At 50.5% G+C, this 18,454-nt stretch overlaps 1 protein-coding gene across 1 annotated transcript in view; it reads left to right on the top strand.

Moving 5' to 3' along the window:
• LOC112830541 (neuropeptide Y receptor type 4-2) overlaps positions 1–17,220 on the top strand; it is a 22,849-nt gene extending 5,629 nt beyond the window's left edge. The window contains exon 2 of the mRNA XM_025880421.2: positions 16,053–17,220. Coding sequence (XP_025736206.1) covers positions 16,093–17,220 — 1,128 coding nt within the window. The 5' untranslated portion in view covers positions 16,053–16,092. The remainder of the gene's footprint in view (positions 1–16,052) is intronic.
• Positions 17,221–18,454: the final 1,234 nt, after the last annotated feature.

The raw sequence follows: 18,454 nt of genomic DNA, 5'->3' as shown, positions 1-18,454 counted from the left end.
CAGTTTGTTTCCTGAGATTAAGAATTCCTCATATCAGTGAGGTCATAGGATACATGTCTTTCTCTGATTGACTTATTTCACTCAGCATAACACCCTCCAGTTCCATCCACGTCATTGCAAATGGCAAGATCTCATTCCTTTTGATGGCTGCATAATATTCCATTGTGTATATATACCACCTCTTCTTTATCCATTCATCTGTCGATGGGCATCTTGGCTCTTTCCACAGTTTGGCTATTGTGGACATTGCTGCTATAAACATTGGGGTGCATGTACCCCTTCGGATCCCTACATTTGTATCTTTGTGGCAAATACCCAGTAGTGCAATTGCTGGATCGTAGGGTAGCTCTATTTTCAACTGTTTGAGGAACCTCCAGAGTGGTTGCACCAGCTTGCATTCGCACCAACAGTGTAGGAGGGTTCCCCTTTCTCCGCATCCCCGCCAACATCTGTCGTTTCCTGACTTGTTAATTTCAGGCATTCTGACTGGTGTGAGGTGGTATCTCATTGAGGTGTTGATTTGGATTTCCCTGATGCTCAGCGATGTGGAGCACTTTTTCATGTGTCTGTTGGCCATTGGATGTCTTCTTTGGAAAGATGTCTGTTCATGTCTTCTGCCCATTTTTTGATTGGATTATTTGTTCTTTGGGTGTTGAGTTTGATAAGTTCTTTATAGATTTTGGATACTAGCCCTTTATCTGATATGTCATTTGCAAATATTTTCTCCCATTCTGTCGGTTGTCTTTTGGTTTTGTGGACTGTTTCTTTTGCTGTGCAAAAGCTTTTTATCTTGATGAAATCCCACTAGTTCATTTTTGCCCTTGCTTCCCTTGCCTTTGAGGATGTTTCTAGGAAGAAGTTGCTGTGGCTGAGGTCGAGAGGTTGCTGCCTGGGTTCTCCTTTAGGATTTTGATGGACTCCTGTCTCACATTTAGGTCTTTCAACCATTTGGAGTCTATTTTTGTGTGTGGTGTAAGGAAATGGTCCAGTTCCATTCTTCTGCATGTGGCTGTCCAATTTTCCCAACACCATTTGTTGAAGAGACTGTCTTTTTTCCATTGGACTTTCTTTCTTGCTTTGTCAAAGATTAGTTGACCAAAGAGTTGAGGGGACATTTCTGGGCTCTCTATTCTGTTCCATTGATCGATGTGTCTGTTTTTGTGCCAGTACCATGCCGTCTTGATGATGACAGTCTTGTAATAGAGCTGGCAGTCCGGAATTGTGATGCCACCAGCTTTGCTTTTCTTTTTCAACATTCCTCTGGCTATTCGGGGTCTCTTCTGGTTCCATACAAATTTTAGGATTATTTGTTCCATTTCTTTGAAAAAAGTGGATGGTATTTTAATAGGGATTGCATTGAATGTGTAGATTGCTGTAGGTAGCATTGACATCTTCACAATGTTTGTTCTTCCAATCCATGAGCATGGAACATTTTTCCATTTCTTTGTGTCTTCCTCAATTTCTTTCATGAGTATTTTATAGTTTTCTGAGTACAGATCCTTGCCTCTTTGGTTAGATTTATTCCTAGGTATCTTATGGTTTTGGGTGCAATTGTAAATGGGATCGACTCCTTCATTTGTCTCCCTTCTGTCTTGTTGTTGGTGTATAGGAATGCCACTGATTTCTGCACATTGATTTTATATCCTGCCACTTTACTTAATTCCTGTATGAGTTCTAGCAGTTTTGGGGTGGAGTCTTTTGGGTTTTCCACATAAAGTATCATATCATCTGCAAAGAGTGAGAGTTTGACTTCCTCTTTGCCGATTTGGAAAGCTCTCAGCTTTTCCCCATTGAGAATGATATTCGCTGTAGGTTTTTCATAGATGGCTTTTATGATATTGAGGTATGTACCCTCTATCCCTATACTCTGAAAAGTTTTGATCAAGAAAGAGTGCTGTACTTTGTCAAATGCTTTTTCTGCATCTGTTGAGAGGATCATATGATTCTTGTTTTTTCTTTTGTTAATATATTGTAACACGTTGATTGATTTGTGGATGTTGAACCAGCCTTGCAGCCCAGGGATAAATCCCACTTGGTCGTGGTGAATAATCCTTTTAATGTACTGTTGGATCCTATTGGCTAGTATTTTGGTGAGAATTTTTGCATCCATGTTCATCAAGGAATTTGGTCCGTAATTCTCCTTTTTGATGGGGTCTTTGTCTGGTTTGGGGATCAAGGTAATGGTGGCCTCATAAAATGAGTTTGGAAGTTTTCCTTCCATTTCTATTTTTTGGAACAGTTTCAGGAGAATAGGTATTAATTCATCTTTAAATGTTTGGTAGAATTCCCCTGGGAAGCCATCTGGCCCTGGGCTTTTGTTTGTTGGGATATTTTTGATGACTGCTTCAATTTCCTTAGTGGTTATAGGTCTGTTCAGGTTTTCTATTTCTTCCTGGTTCAGTTTTGGTAGTTGATACATCTCTAGGAATGCATCCATTTCTTCCAGGTTATCTAATTTGCTGGCGTAGAGTTGCTTATAATACGTTCTTATAATTGTTTGTATGTCTGATATTAGGAATTCTTAATCTCAGTAAACAAACTGAGGGTTGCTGGAGTGGTTGGGGGTGGGAGGGATGGGGTGGCTGGGTGATGGACATTGGGGAGGGTACGTGCTATGGTGAGTGCTGTAAATTTTGTAAGACCTATGAATCACAGACCTGTACCCCTGAAACAAATAATACATTATATGTTAAAAAAAATAGTAGGAAGTGAAAAATGAAGGGGGGAAATCGGAGAGGGAGAGGAACCATGACAGACTATGGACCCTGAGAAAGAAACTGAGGGTGTTAGAGGGGAGCAGTGTGGGGGGATGGGTTAGCCCGGTGATGGGTATTAAGGAGGGCACGTATTGCATGGAGCACTGGGTGTTATACACAAACAATGAATCATGGGACACTACATTGAAAACTAATGATGTAATATATGGTGACTAACATAACATAATAAAATAAAAAAAAAACCCTATTGGACTATGGTTTGTTTGACTATGGACTGTTTGAATGCATCCCAGGAGGTCCCAGAAGGTCCCAGAAGGCAGGGGATAAAAACAGTGTAGGCTGGACTGCTTTGGTATTTCTCCTTTGTCTTCCATAGAGAGGCAGGTGATGCACTGGGGTAGCAGAAGACAGCGACTACAGGTCTCTAGGTGAATGATGCCCTTTTGTCCTTGTCTTTTTCTTACTCTCTGCTAAGGAGGGAAAATGCTGTCCTCAGCTGGTCAGCTTCAAGATCATAGACTGTACTGGAGAAATGGAGTTTTAGTGGCAGGTGGCAACTGTGCCCTCTTCCTCCTTTCTCTGTGGCTGGAGGACATGTTTTGTATTGCCGTAGGTGGAGTAGAGAAGGAGTGAAGCCTTGGTAAGGAGGGGCAGGGAAAAGGCACTCGAAGTCTAGTTTCACTTGGAGAAAGGCTGGGGCAGGGAGCCAGGGAAAGGCCAGCTGTCTAGGGTGGGGAGGCAGGAAAGGTGTTGGCTGCCAGATGACTTCCCTTATCTTCCTTTCCTGTGGCCAGAGAGGAGGTTATTTTATAGCCCAGCCTCTTTATGGCCTCAGTAAGGAACAAAGGCAAACAAAGAACAAGTGATCCTTCAGGGTCTGGGGAGCCGCCTCCCACAGCAGATGTGCCTGCCACTTGGAGAGCTTTGTGGAAGACCAGACCCTTAGGGGCTGTCTGGCCTGGAGGTCTCTCCTTCATGTCTCCCTTTCATGTGGCTTTGAAAAAGACTTCAAATGCATCCTGATCCTTTCAACCTTTGCATCTTCACCAGCTTGTCATGAGCTTGAACCAGTCTTGGCTCCATTTTACAGATGAGGACACTGAGGCTGGGGTTGTTGTTACCAAGCTTCTTTATGCTCTGTGCTGTGGATGCTATTTCATTTCTTTTATTTATTCTTTTCTTAGTAATTGTAATTATTCTTCTTTAATAGAAAGAAATGGGCTATATTCCTATTGCTTAGATAAATGATGTTGACACCCCCCCACCCTGATTATTTCTAGAGGTTGCAACTTTCAACTTTTATTTCTGTTTTATTCCATGAAGGTGAAAAATCTTATTATTATTTAAAAATATATAAACAATCTTAAACTTACAGAAAAGTTACAAGTGAGTATAGAGAACATTTAAAAAGATTTCTGAACCATTCGAGAGTAAGCTGCAACAAGATGCTCATTTCCCCAAAGAGTAGTTTTATTGTTTATTTCTTGTAGAGAAGGACATTCTTCTGCTTACCCAAAAACACAACCATCATGATTCAGGCGATTAGCACTGATATATAACTAACTACCCTCTCACCCCTAGGTTCTATTTACCAGTGGTCCCAGGATGCTTAGGTTTAGTTCTCATGAGTCTGGTCTCCTTTATTCTGAAACAGTTCTCCTGTCTTTCCTTGACTTTCATGGCCTTGACATGTTCTAAGACTACAGGCCAGGTATTGGTAGCATGTCCCTCACTTTGGGCTAGTCTGATGTTTCCTTGGCGTTGGGTTCATTTTTATGCACCTTTGGCAGAAATATGACAGAAGCAATGATGTGTTCTTCTTGCTTCCTATTATGGGTATGTGATTTCACTTTGTAGTGTTAGTGATGGTCGTTGCTCTGATCATGTTGATTAGCGTGGTGACTTCCAGGCGTCTCCACTGAAAAGTAACTAATTTTCTCTTTGTAATTAATAACTATTTTACGGTGAGGTACACTAAAGCCATGTAAATATCCTGTTGTTCCTCAAACTTTCACTTTGCATTCAATTATTTATATTGGAGTGGACTCACAGGTTACTATTTTATTCAAGGTGCTAGTATCTATTACTACCATAATTTATTTTAATACTCACATTGTTCCAGATTTGGCCAGTAAGAGATCCTTCCAGCTGGATTCCAGGTCTTTTTAACATGCTCCATTGTTCTTAGAGCACTCTGTTGTTTTCTAGCCTCCAAAGATCTTTCAGGCTCATCTTGTATGTTCCCTGTCCCTTGGATTCTTTTAATGGAAAGTGGCATTTAGAAGCCAAGTATGGGTGCTAGGAGTACTCATTGTTATTAGTGTCACTACCCCAAGGCTCTCTCAGTGGACAGAGTAAAGAGATGCGTGTGTGTGTGTGTGTATCTCACAATTGCATTCAAATTTATTTATATACAGATCTTCCTTAACTTACAATGGGGTTATGTCCTGATAAGCCTGTTGTGCTTTAAAAGTAATGTAAATTGAACGTGCATTTAATACACCTAACCCAACGAACATGATAGCTTAGCTAAGCTTAACTTACACGTGCTCAGAACACTTTCATTAATCTACAGTTAGGCAAAATCATCTAACGCAAAGCCCATTTTATAATAAAGTGATGAATATTATGTAATTTATTGAATGCTGTACTGAACATGAAAACAGAATCGTTGTATGGATATCAGTTGTTCAGCCTTGTGATTGTGCGGCTGACTGGGAGCTGCCCACCGCCCAGTATGACGAGAGAGTATGGTACCACATATTGCTAGCCCAGGAAAAGATAAAAATGCAGAATTCAAAGAACTGTTTCTACTGAATGTGTATGGCTTTCACACTCTCATAAAGCTGAAAAACTGTTTGAGTCGAACCATTGTAAGTGGGGGACCGTGTGTCCATTGAAAACCCTAAGTTTACACAATACCTTCAATTCTGATTTAAAACCACAGGGCTCATTCTGGTTTTTTTCCCCCCCTCTGTGTTTGTAACTACCTTCTCCATTGGTGAGAAAACTGGCTCCAATTATCTTTAATATACTTGCTTTACTTGGTTGGTTCCCATGCGTGGAGTGTCTTCCATAGCAGAACTCCCTTCCACCAGGACCTCTCTCTACTCTGGTTCTGGCTCCCCACCTTGGCTGTCCTCCTCTCTCACACAGATACCCTCTTCATTGTATTTGAGCTCTAACACCCTGTGTTGGGCTGCCAACTCCCTGCCTCCTCACATGGACACTGTCTTTGTCCTGTTCTGACACGCTATGCCGGCCCCCCGCCCCCCACCACCATGGGATGCCATTCTCCTTGTACTTGGCTCTGACGTGCTGGACTGCTGGGGTTGCTACCCTATCCTGTGCAGATGTACTCCTCCTCCGCTGGGTTCCAACACCCGCTGGCTTGCCCCTTGTGGGAACATCTTCTCACTCAACTTGGGCTCCAACTCCCTGTTCCTGGCCACCAGTCTCCCTAACCCTGGCCTCACCTTCATGGGACACCATCTTGCTCAGCTCTACCTAATGGCTTTTGGACTATATTGTTCCCTGCACCATGGAGGTATTTGGAACTAATTCTGGATATGGATATGGATATTCAGAAAGGAAGGGAATGGAAGAGCAACAGCATAAGTGCTTCAGAAATTTTTATTTTGAGCAGCACCCAGTAGATCTTTTCAATCTACATCTCTGGGAAAGTTTCTTTTATTATTGAGAATTCCTTGTGCTGGGTACTTTTTTACACTCCACCCAGATCCATTCTCCGCCATTGTTCTGGCCTTTTTTACACCCAGAGAGGCTGGATGATTCTTTGCTGGTTCGATTCCAGGTGGCTTTGGTCAATGGCAAGAACCCACAGGAGACTGGAAGTGGATGGAGAGAACCTGGTATACTTCTTTCCTACTTTCCTCTGTTTCAGTGCTGAGTCTCTGGCAACAGTGGCATGCCTCCAGACCCGAACAGCTCATTGGGTGGCCCTTCCTCCACAGTCCCCTGGCTCTGATGATATGATTTTTTCCCCCTCACTCCTTTAGCTGTAGGGTGGTAACTGCCCTGCCAATCTCTGGGTGCCCCACCATTTACTGTCTTTCCCCTTACTCCTGCCCATTCCTCCACATGTTACCTTACAGTTAATGTCTCTTCATTTGACTCTCTGGGGGTGAATTCTATTTCCTGCTGAGTCTATAATGGATATGCTACCTTTCATTTTCTTGGCTCTCCCTTCCTGGAATGTTTATTAATTGGATAATGGATTATTTGCATTAATCATCTATGTCTTTTGTTTCTGCTCTTAGGTTTTCCATCTTTTTGTGTTTTGGCTCCACTTGATGGGACATTTCCCTACTTTGTCCCCACCCCCATCCCTTCCAATAAAATGTTTTTCAACTTTAGCAATCATATATTTAATATTGAGGCGTTTTTTCTTGCTTTCTAGGTCTCTCTTTTCCTAGCAATCTGCCCTCATTTTACAAATACAGTAACTTCTTTAATCTTTCTGAGGATTAATGAACATGGCTGGTCTCCTAAAGTTCATTTCTAGTCCCTGAGTTACTTCAATTTTATGTGGGGTCAGTTATTTTGTTTATTTATCCTGACCTATCTCCTTTGTGCTGTTGATTTTCTAAATGTATGGGATTCTTTGATTCTCTGTTCATAGGAATGGGAAAAGAAGCTGATTTTCCTGGATAGCTAACATGGCTTCCTTTTGCTATGGCTCTTCCAGGAACAAGTCAGGACAGGTGCCCGGGAGCTCTCCGTGTGGGGGACACACTCGCCAGCCTCCCTTTAGAATGAGTGTGTGGTGGGGTGAAATGGCAGGGACTTTTCACAGAGGGTTGGTTATATGGGCTTGGTCTCCAAGAATGAGTAGGAGTTTTCCAAGTGGAGAATGAGCTCAATGAATCCAGGCTGTGGAAGCAACATCTACCCAGACCTGGATATGAAAATGGTCAATGAAATGGTTAGTGAAATGCAATGATATTCCCTAAAATGTAGAGTTTGAGTGGGGAAGGAGTCTGGGGGGAGACACCTTAGAAGGGTTTAAGGAGAAACAGACTGACTTGAGAAACTCACCATGATGGAGCCTGGGGCCCGTTAGCACCATGTTGGACTAGTTCAGGTGGGAGTGTGGGTCTGGAGAGGTTTCAAACTAGAATTGCTGGAGCCTGCTCATTAGCTTTTGGGGGGAGGGGTGGCACTCAGGGGGGTGGAGGAGCACAGGGGGTCCGGGGGGCAATAGATCTTGAGGGCATGTTTCCTGTGCTAGGAGCCTTTTGCATCTCATCTCATTTCTGCTTACAACAGCCCTCGAGGTGGATTTTATTATTAGCTCCATTTTACAGAAGAGAATTTGAGGCTTGGAGAGTTGGCCCCTGCACCCAGCTCTTGACCACTCACCATACTGGTTCTTAAGGTGGTGACAGTAACAGGCCTGATTTCTTCTAATCTCAGCACATTGCCGGCAAGAGGGTGGTTGGGGTGTATCCCTCCTTCCTGACCCTCAGCTTCCTCGTTAGCCCAAGGAGAGACCTTGTAGTGGACCAAGGGATCAAACTGCAAGCTATGGAGGGCTGACCATGCCTGAGGGATTAGTGCTTGCATTTAGCTCCAAGGTGATTCACATAGAACATGCCTAAGGGGGTGGGAAGTGAGGTCCATCACTAGGCTGTTAAGTAGGCTCAATGTCTAGGAGGTCAGACAAAAAGCCAGCCACTTTTACGGTGCGGGAAGAACCCTCCTGAGCCCCTTCCCCAGAGACTGCAGAATGTAGCCTGCCTGGCTGGCAGGCACTCTCAGACTGGGGCCCTGGCCCCAGACTCCCACGAGAGGGGAAGTACAGTGCCCAGTTTCTTGCTTGTGGCCTCTGCTTTCTTGGGGGGAGCTCCCGATGCTCCTGCTATGCTGGGTGCCCAGATCTGCTGCCGCCAGAGGGTGCTGTTTCCTTCCCCAGCAGAGGCAGAGAGTCTGACAGCCTGCTCCCGTAGTGTTGGTTTAACTAGGGATTCTGCGGTGAGGCGCTCCCTCCCCCTCTCAGGGGCACTACAGGGCTGGGGAAGGAGCTCAGACTGCCTTCAGACCCCAGGCTGGCCGTCTACGATTTGGATGACTGAGACAAGTCATTCTACTTCTTTGGGTCTCAGTTTTTTCACTGAGAAAGGGGATGATTGCACTTCACCAGGTGGGCATGAGGAGGGAGTAAGAGCAGGTGCTCCGTTCACTGGCTGGAGAGGAGCCAACGCTTGGCTGCCTGAATTTTCCCTGCTGTCTCAGCTGCTTGGCTGTTCTCTGACCCACGGGGGTTAGGGCTCAGACTCCTGAGCCCCGGGCAGTGCTTCTCAAATGTGTACATGGGGCGGCCTGCCTGGAAGAGCTCCCCAGCAAGGCCTCAGACCCTACAGGCAGCCCAGGCCAACACAGCATCTGAGCTCTTGCCTGCACAGAGAGCAGGTGTCTATAAAGCTCCCTGCCAGGTGAGTGGTTTCTGGATAGGAAATATTCTCCACTTTAGACTCCAAGAAGCCACAATTATGATTAGGTCCCATTAAACGCATACCTTCCTTCCTTTGTTGGATGCTGCCTCTGTGTGTGGACCCATGCTGGGCTTTGGGGGGCAGAGGAAAGACTGGTGCCCTCGAGATGGGGAATGGGGAGACAAGGATGCTGGGGCGCCACCTGCCTCTGCCATTGAGCATGGAGGGCTGCAGAAATGCATCCTAGCAGGAGGGTCACTGGAAAGCCCTTGTGACCAGAGGCATGGGTTTGGCAGGCCAGATCTGAGTGTTTCTTAGCCGAGTGACTTTGGGGCAGTTGCTCGATCTTGGAATCTCTCTTGGCTTCATCAGTAAAGTAGGAATAAAAATGCCTGCCTCTTGGAGATGTTGTGATGATCAAATAAGGTCATGTTTGTAGAGTCCGCACATGCCATAAATGGCAGGTGCCATTCTAGAAAGGGCCACTGCTCACAGCCCCAGGGCCATTTCCATAGATGAATGGTATCTCTGGGGTTACCTGGTATGTGTGTGGGAGGAGCGGCTGGGAGGTGTGAGTCATATTATAGGAGAGCCTGTCCCAAATTTAGGACGTTCTCTTGAAGCAGATCTGGTACTCTCAGGAGGTCCTCCAAGCACACACTCAATTTTACTGTGTGGCCTCCTCGGGGAAGAAAATGACAAGTTAGTGTATTTAAAACCGGAGTAGCCCTTGTAAACAAATCCTGTTCCATTCCGGCCAAGTCCTGTGTCGCCTGGGCTCTGATGGAGAAGTGCTTTCTCTGTTAATTCTCATTACAACAACCTTGGAGGCCCTTCCAGCACCTCTAAGTCCCTCCTGACTGTCCCACCCGTGCCTCTGGAAGTCTCCTTGCTTACATTCTCCAGCGACACTGCCTCCCGTTCTCTCCAGGGGCCAAACGCCTCCAGCCTCAGGGCCTGTGCCCTTGTTGTGCCCTCTGCCTGGACCACCCATCTAGAGCTGACCTATTTCCCCATTCTGAGGAAACTCATTTACTTGTCCCTTGTTTGTCTGTCTCCCTCCCAGGACCGGGAACTCCAGGATGACACAGGACAGGGACTCTGTCTTGTTCAGCGGTGTGTGCCCAGCAGGAGAGCCAGGCTCATAGGAGGCCTGCAATTAGTATTCGAGAACCAGTTTCCAAAAGGCCCATTTCACGGATGAGGACACCGAGGCCCAGGCAGGGAGAGCAGCGCAGTCCCAGTCTGTGGCGTGCGGGGCCGGGGCGGGCGCGGGCGCTGGGTGGGGAGAGGCCCGCGTGCGGGGCCGGCGCGGCAGGGCGGGCGGTGGGGCTCGCGGGCGCGGTTCCCGGAGCAGCCGTCCTCGTGGGCGGGCAGACTGGGCTCGCGCGGGAGCGGCGGGCGGCGCAGGAGGGAACCGAGGCGGCCAGCGGGCGGACAGGCAGGGCCGCTGGGCTCCGCACGCAGAGAGCGCCGGGGCCGCCGGAGCGGGTAGGCGGGCGCGGGCCCCGCGACGGGCCCCGTGGGTGCAGGGGGCTCAGGGGCCCGGGGCCCAGGTGCCAGGTGTCCTCCGGGAAGCCGCGCGCGCCGCCTGCCGCCGGGCGCCTGCGGAGGGGGCGCAGGGTGGGCTTCAGATGAGTCCAGGGCTCGGAGCCACACGGCTGGGGGGGGGGGGCGGGGGGGGGGGGGGGGGGGGGGGTAGAGTCGGGGCGGGGGGAAGCCCCCAGCCGCTCGTGTGGACTCGGGCTCCCGCAGTGTCCTCACCTGAAACGTGGATGGCCCGCTACCGAGCTCACCCTGTGGGCTGCGAGGAGAGAAGTGAGGGGCGCATGGAAAGTGGGCGCCTGCGGCCTTAGGAGACCAGGAGCTGCCTGCTGAAATTTCAGGAAACAAAATAGACGTCCTTTTCCATTCTTACTTCACGGGAAATTGATGTTATTTGTATTCGTTCTTAGTTTTCCTCTGACTGATGGGGAACGCAGGCGAGGGGGGAGACCTCTCCCCGAGGTTCCGATGTTCCCGCCTTGTCTTGACAGCCTCCTGGAAACTAAATCCGGAGTCACCATTTTACTGCCCTCGTCCAGTGATCCCCTACTCCCCTTACCCCAATCACCACCCCTGGGGTGTACCTGGAGGATCTGAGCTCTGGTCCTCCTCCCTGGGCATCTCTGAGGTATGCAGTGGGGAGTGAGGGACAGGGACAGTCTTGGTATGAGGTCCTCTGCTGGGGGGAGGGGGCGCAGTCTCCCAGAAAGGTCTGAAGTGGTCACCGTGGCCCCAGCTCAGCAACCCTGGGGAGCGGATGTGGTCCCCTGGAGGCTGCAAGGGACTGACCCTTGGAAGGTATGGGTCCTTGCTCAGTCATAGCCCTTCAAGCTTGTGTCTCCTCCAGGGATGGGGTGGGGCTGTGCTCTGTCACTGTGGGGGAGGCTTCTGAGGTTCCAGATTGTGTCAGTAAGGAGGCAAATCTAAGAGTGTCATTACATTGGGGACCCCCAGTCCAGGTCTGCTTGGGAAGGACGAGGACCTGAAGGGGCTGGGTGGTCCTTGGCGCCACAGGGGAGCCAGCATGCTGGGACCAAGGGCCAAAGCACTCCACCTGACCAACAGAGGCCCCTGGGGTACCTTCTCATTTGGCTGAGCCACCTCCCAGCACCCTGGGGCGCTCACTGAGACCCTGGGCTCCGTGAGGCTTTGTCAGGAACCTTGGATATTCATCTCCAACCCTGCCTCTGCCCCTTCGTTCCCACATGTTAGCTTGTGTCTTGCTTAAGCATGGGCTCCACTTCCCTTTTCAGAATCTGTCTGGTAGGTCCCAGTGCAGGGATTTCTGAGTCAGACTGCTGGCGATTTAAACCCCGTCACTTACTAGCTGTGGGACATCAGTCAGGTCCCTTCCTCTAACTGGGTCTCAGCGTCCCCCTCTTGAAAATGGAACAGATAGGAGATTGAACCACATGAATTTGCCGTGTTTGCAGGGCAACAATGGTTGGATACTGGCAATTTCATGTGGTTCAGCCTAGTAATGCCTTCCCCGCAGGGTTGTGGTGTGGATGAATGCTCAGTGGGGTATCGGGTGCCCAAAGCTCAGGGACAGCTGATGTCCCTTCTGCCCTCTGTCTCCCCAGGAATGCGTGTGTTCTCCAGGGTGAGGCAAGCCCCTCCCTCCTCGGGCTCTCCCCTCTAAGACTGGGCTCCCTCAGGCCCTCTCCTGCCTGCCCTTCCAAACTCCCACCCGGGCTCCCCTGGGCAGATGGGCAGATCCTGTCCCTCCCCAGGTGCAGCCTCTCGGGCTGTTTGGGCGTCTCCTGGGATGTCCATGGGACCAATCTCAAAACAGAGTCTTATCTGTCTACATGCGGGCTGACAGCCTCTGTGTCCCTCAGAATCCTGGGGTCTCATCTATAGATGGGGCGGTGTGAGTGAGGGGCAGCGTGAGGCCTGTCATGAATGTCTCTCGGGCTAGTCACTGGCCTGTGGACAGCATAGTCTTAGGCTCTGACAGGCAAGCAGTGGAGTGTGGCCCTTTCCAGCCCTGGATAGAGACGGGTACTCCACTGTGGGGCTGGGCTCAGAGCAGGAGCGCTCTGCAACAGGGCTGGTGCCCTTTGGAGGCCGGGCGCTGGGCAAAGGATTAGAGTAAGGTGATCGCTCCCGGCTCTGTGCCCTCCTGCAGGACTTCCTAAAGAAGCTTTGGGTCAAAGCTGGAGCTAGGTGCACTCAGAGACCTGGGCATGGGTTTGTATGATCACTGTGGCCAATTACTCGTGGTGGAAGAGAGTGAGGTCCCCTCGGGGGGAGTTGGGGGCGGTGCGTGGGAAGAGAAGGAAACTGACGTTCGATGAGCACCTGCTCTGTGCCAGGCTGTTCTTGTTGCCAAATGGGCAGCTCAGCTTCCCAGGAGGTGGCAGAGAGGGTTCCTGAACAGGACCTGGTCCATTGAATTGTGTTATTTGTCCGAGGAACTAAGATGGAGACTGAACCTGAAAGAGTCTATGGGAGGGCGAGCTCTAGGGTTCTACTTCTCAGAGTCTTTTTGTCCCCCTTTCATCCCCTGACCTAGGAGGGAACCAGGCCCTCCTGTGAGATAAGAATTGCTCCCCCCACCCCCACCCCCCATCTAGGCGGCAGGGCTGGAATTTGAACCCAGGACAAGCACATGGCCTGCTGGCCTCCCTGGGATCCTGATGTTTCTCTACTGTTTTTCCAGATGCCAGTGTTGGTTCTCTGCAGCAAAGCATACTGTTCTTGACCCCAGGGGCCCCCAAACAACTGGGGAGACAGGGCTACAGCCTGCTCTTGAGTGAGAAGCCCCCCTTCCCCTGCCAGCAGCAAGGTGACCCACTCCTTTCAACCACGTGGTCTCACTTGGACCATTCTTCACCCTGAACTCTTAAGTCCCAGTTGGTGGAGTTGTGGCTGGATCATGATAGCCTCTCGAGGTTCTGGTGGCATCTAAGTCCTATCTTCTTCTTTACTTGATTCTGCTCAGGAGCACCTCCCCCAAGAGAGCCTCTGTTCTGGAGACCCCCACCTCTCAGCATGTTCCATGAAAGAAATCCAGCTTTTCTGCTGACCTGGGGCTCTTGGATTTGAGTCACTGCCACCTTGACCCTGGAGTGCGAGAGGGCCTTTCTGGGGTGGGCGCTCACGGAGTCTCCTCCTGATGCGCCCCTCTCAGCCTCTGCAGAAACATGCAGAGGCCGCTGACAGTTCCATTCCCTTTCTGGTCCCGTCCCCATGCTTGCTTTCCTGCCTTGCTGCTCTCCCAGTCCCAGCACTTCTCTCGTCGGCCTGTTCCCACCAGCTGCTGGAATCGGCTGATTTGCGTTCAGGCATTCGTGTGGTCTAGTCAGCAGTGAAAGGTGTGGGTGTCCCGGGCCATACATGCCCATCCCTTGTGTTAGCTCTTTATGACTTTCTCTAAGAAGGGGCCTGCAAGCCAGGCAGAACCCCAGTGCTGTCTTCTTCAGCCCTCCCTTTCCTTCTGTCCTGGACCTCTTCCTCAGTCTATTTTTTACATCCCCAATGATCTTTCTAGGATGGACGTGGGCTTGTTGGCCAGCATTCCTGCTCTGGCCCACCTTTCCAGTCTCATCGTTTACCACTGCCTTCCACCTACGCGGGGCTCCGGTTGTTCTGAACGGCCTGCTGTTCTCTGAGGAGGCTCTGCTCTTCCCTGCCTCCCTATCTTTGCACATGCTGTTGCCTGCACCTTGAATTCCTTCCTCTATCTGGTCCACTGGCTGGCTGGCACCTCTTCAGCTTTGGGGCCACGCCTCAATGTCACATCTTCTTTCATCTTCCTGTTTCCTCTCCGATCTCCCAGCTCACGGGCATTGCATTCATACTGGCTTTGGCCATGGCGATGGCGATATGGCCTTGAGGCTCACCTGTGTTCCTGGGGGCAGTTCTGTGGTCTGGGAGGGACATGGTGGTATGTCATCCTCACCCTTGTTTCTAGCATGGGGCTCGGCACATGTTTATTGAGTGAATGAAGACGTGAGGACTTTCTGGAGCCCTCCCCACCCACGAACTCTGCTCTGATCATGCTGTCCTTGGCTAGTTTGGAGCCTCTGGCATTACTCCTGCCATTGACCCAGCGCTGGTTGATGGTCAGCCAGCCAGAGCCTGGGGTGTCTCTCCCATTGGCTGCTTCTGGGCACAGTGCACCCACCACTGTTTTGTGCAGCTTTGGCTGCTTTTGGACTCACATCCTGGGCCTTGCATTTGGCCTTGCTGTATTTCATTTTGTCAGGTTCTATTCCAAACAGTCCTTTCTGCCAGAAGACTATGGTGCCAGAAAAATCCTCCTGCCTCCTGCGCATGAGAATCATCTGGGCCACCTGTTAAGATACAGGTGCCTGGGCCTCATCCCAGACTCACTTCACTGCATCTCCTCGCGAGGGGCTCTGGAGTCTGCGCTTTCAACATGCCCCTGGACGGGTTCCGATGCTTCCTGAGGGTTGGGAACTGCCCTGGGGGATTAATGACAGCTAGAGACCCCATGACGAAGGTGAATCACAGTGGTGTGTGGAAAGATCTGGGAGCTCTCTGAGTCAGAGTATCTGTCACTGGCATTACCACCTGGAGATTCTAGAGTCGAAATTCCGATTTGGTCTTAGCAGAGGGTCCCTTGTGTTGAGGAGACAGCAGGGGAAAAGAGATAAGCCGCGCCAGGGCAGGGAGGTGTGGACTAGGCTGGTGTGCTTGGGATCTGCAAGCTAGTTCAGGTGACTTGAGCATGGGCAGCGCAGTGAGTGGGCAGCCCGTAACCTTGGCCCTGCACGTGTGCAGCATGATGGGCAGGAGGAGAGACCTGGTGTGCCGATGACCCAGTCTTTGCATCCATGGCAGTCTTCAACTCTGCCGTGTGTCGCCTGAGAAACAAGGCTGCCAGGGCAGGTAGGGCCTGAGACCAGGAGGGTGTACTGGGTGTTGAGCTCCGAGGTTTGGTTTTATCCTCAAGGGCAGAGGGCTCTGTGGAAGGACCTGAGCACACAATGGCATTTGCCGCTGTCTCTATTTGGATAAAACGTGACAAGGGGATTTCTGCCCATACTCCCTAAACAGTTCTGTCTTTGCACTCTGCGTATAAAACTCTAGTCTCTTTATCATTAAAACAGCCTGGAAGCCTGAGGTCAAAGGGAATGTGTATGACAAGTTCTGGCATCAGACTAGGATTCGCATCTGAGCTCTTTGACTGATAAGCTGTGTGACCATGGGCAAGTTGCTTTACATCTCTGAGTCTCAGGTCCTCCAGGTCCCAGCAGCCTTGGGATGGCAGAAGCCATGAACCTCTCTATGTGGCTCCCACCTCTCCCTGGATTCCACACAGGAGGCAGGATCCCTGAGTACCGTTGGTCTGTTTGCTTTGTAGGCATCGTCACTGAATCTTCCAGAATCTTCTCACCTGCACCATGAACATCTCGCACTTCCTGGCCTTGGTGCTCCCAGGATCCCCTCAGGGTCAAAACAAGAGCAGGTCAAGAAGCATCCCGTACAACTTCTCGGACCACTGCCAAGATTCTGTAGACCTGATGGTCTTCATTGTCACCTCTTATAGCATCGAGACTATTGTGGGGGTCCTGGGCAACCTCTGCCTCATATGCGTGACCACTAGGCAGAAGGAGAAGGCCAATGTGACCAACCTGCTCATTGCCAACCTGGCTTTCTCTGACTTCCTCATGTGCCTCATCTGCCAGCCGCTCACAGCCATTTACACCCTTATGGACTACTGGGTCTTTGGGGAGGCCCTTTGCAAGATGTCTGCCTTCATCCAGTGTATGTCGGTGACAGTCTCCATCCTTTCGCTTGTCCTTGTGGCCCTGGAGAGGCATCAGCTCATCATCAACCCGACAGGCTGGAAGCCCAGTGTCTCCCAGGCCTACCTGGGGATTGTGGTCATCTGGCTCATTGCCTGCTTCCTCTCCCTGCCCTTCCTGGTCAACAGTGTCCTAGAGAAAGTCTTTCACAGGAACCACTCCAAGGCTGTGGAGTTTCTGGCAGATAAGGTGGTCTGTACTGAGTCATGGCCGCTGCACCACTACCGCATTGTCTACACCACCTCCCTGCTGCTCTTCCAGTACTGCGTGCCGTTGGCCTTCATCCTGGTCTGCTATGTGCGCATCTACCGGCATCTGCGGAAGCGGAAGCAGGTGTTCCGAAAGGGCACCTACAGCTCAAGGGCGTGGCAGATGAAGCGGATCAATGCGATCCTTGTGGCCATGGTGGGTGCCTTCGCTGTGCTCTGGCTGCCCCTGCATGTGTTCAACAGCCTCGAGGACTGGTACCATGAGGCCATCCCCATCTGTTATGGCAACCTCATCTTCTTGGTGTGCCACCTGCTTGCCATGGCCTCTACCTGTGTCAACCCTTTCATCTATGGCTTTCTCAACACCAACTTCAAGAAGGAGGTCAAGACCCTGGTGCTGACATGTCAGCAGAGTGCCCATGTGGAAGAGTCCGAGCATCTGCCCCTGTCCACAGTGCACACGGAGGTCTCCAAAGCGTCTCTGAGGCTCAGCGGCAGGTCTAACCCCATTTAGCCCTGTCTAAAGCTTCCCCCGCCCTGTTCATTACCAGGCTCCACCATTTAGCTAAGTGGGCCAATTGCATCATTACTAGCATTTTTTACTGGCATTCTGGTGGCAGTCCATCACTACTGGCTTTCTGGAACCCAGAGAGGCTGGTGAGAGCCTATTTTTGCACCCATTTGCCTTGTGAAGCCTGACATTCAGTGGTCCAGCCATTTGTTCCTGGGAGAAATCTGAGTCTGGATTCCGCAGGTCACAGCATGCCTTGCAGCCTGAGCAGGTGCCAGAAGCAGAGATGCTTGTAGCAGGCAGAGTTCATTCTGGTAATTCACAAACAGATGCTCAGCCTGGGAACCCAAGGCTTTCACCTCTGCCAGCGAGACTGTGAGGTCACTGTGGGCTGAGGGAAGGAGCTCTGGCCCATGGTCAACCCCTCACTTCTGGGAGAGCTGACGTTGGCTGACAGACTTTGTGAGGGGTACAGAAGTCTGTGAAGGGAAGGTAGAGGGATTACTGTTATATGATGGGCATATTGTATTGCAGAGCATGGATCCTGGTCATCTTGGGTCCTCGTGCTCCTCTGTAGGAGGAAAAGTCCAGCCTGAGCAGCGGGAGCCCCAGGAGTCACATCCTGGCCCATCTTTCACTTTCACTGCCTTTGCCACCTCTGGTGGAAACAAGCCTGCAAGTATCTCCCCTTGACAAGCGCCTTGAGGGGGACATCTGCATTGTCTTAGAGCTGGTCCTCCATACCAAGGACAGGCCCTGGCGCAGGGAGAGGGCTCCAGCAAGTTAGGCTGATGGCAGACGTGCCCCTGCTGAGTGCTCAGCTGAGCACAGACGCCCTGCGCCACGGTCCAGCATGGGAAGGGCTCAGCTGCTGCAGCCATGCTCCTACCCCTGCTTCCTAGCCTGCAGGACTTCTCTTGACAAGGCAGCAGGCCAGGAAATCTGTGACCCGCCCCAGCGTTAACCCACTGCCAAGGCCAATAGCACTCTGACCTCTAAGCTGACTTGCTCTAGGTTATGGGCACTGTTGTTCCAAAGCCTTGCCAAGCCTTCAGTAGGGGTAGGGGCAGGGGGTTCTTTCGTTTGGCTGAATGGGACACTGGCTGACAGAAGTAGGGGTCCCCCTTCCTCCAGCCCACCAGGGAAAATGGAGAAAGGGCTACAATGAATATGAATATCTCACCCATGGAGGTCATGCCCCAGTCTTCTGGCTGCCGACCCAGATCCAAGGCTTTAT

Source organism: Callorhinus ursinus, unplaced genomic scaffold (genome assembly GCF_003265705.2).
Source record: "Callorhinus ursinus isolate GAN/ISIS: 27379988/994484 unplaced genomic scaffold, GSC_fseal_2.0 scaffold31, whole genome shotgun sequence".
NCBI lineage: Eukaryota > Metazoa > Chordata > Mammalia > Carnivora > Otariidae > Callorhinus > Callorhinus ursinus.
The sequence above is the reverse complement of the archived record's forward strand: the minus strand, read 5'-3'. Positions and strand labels throughout refer to the sequence as shown.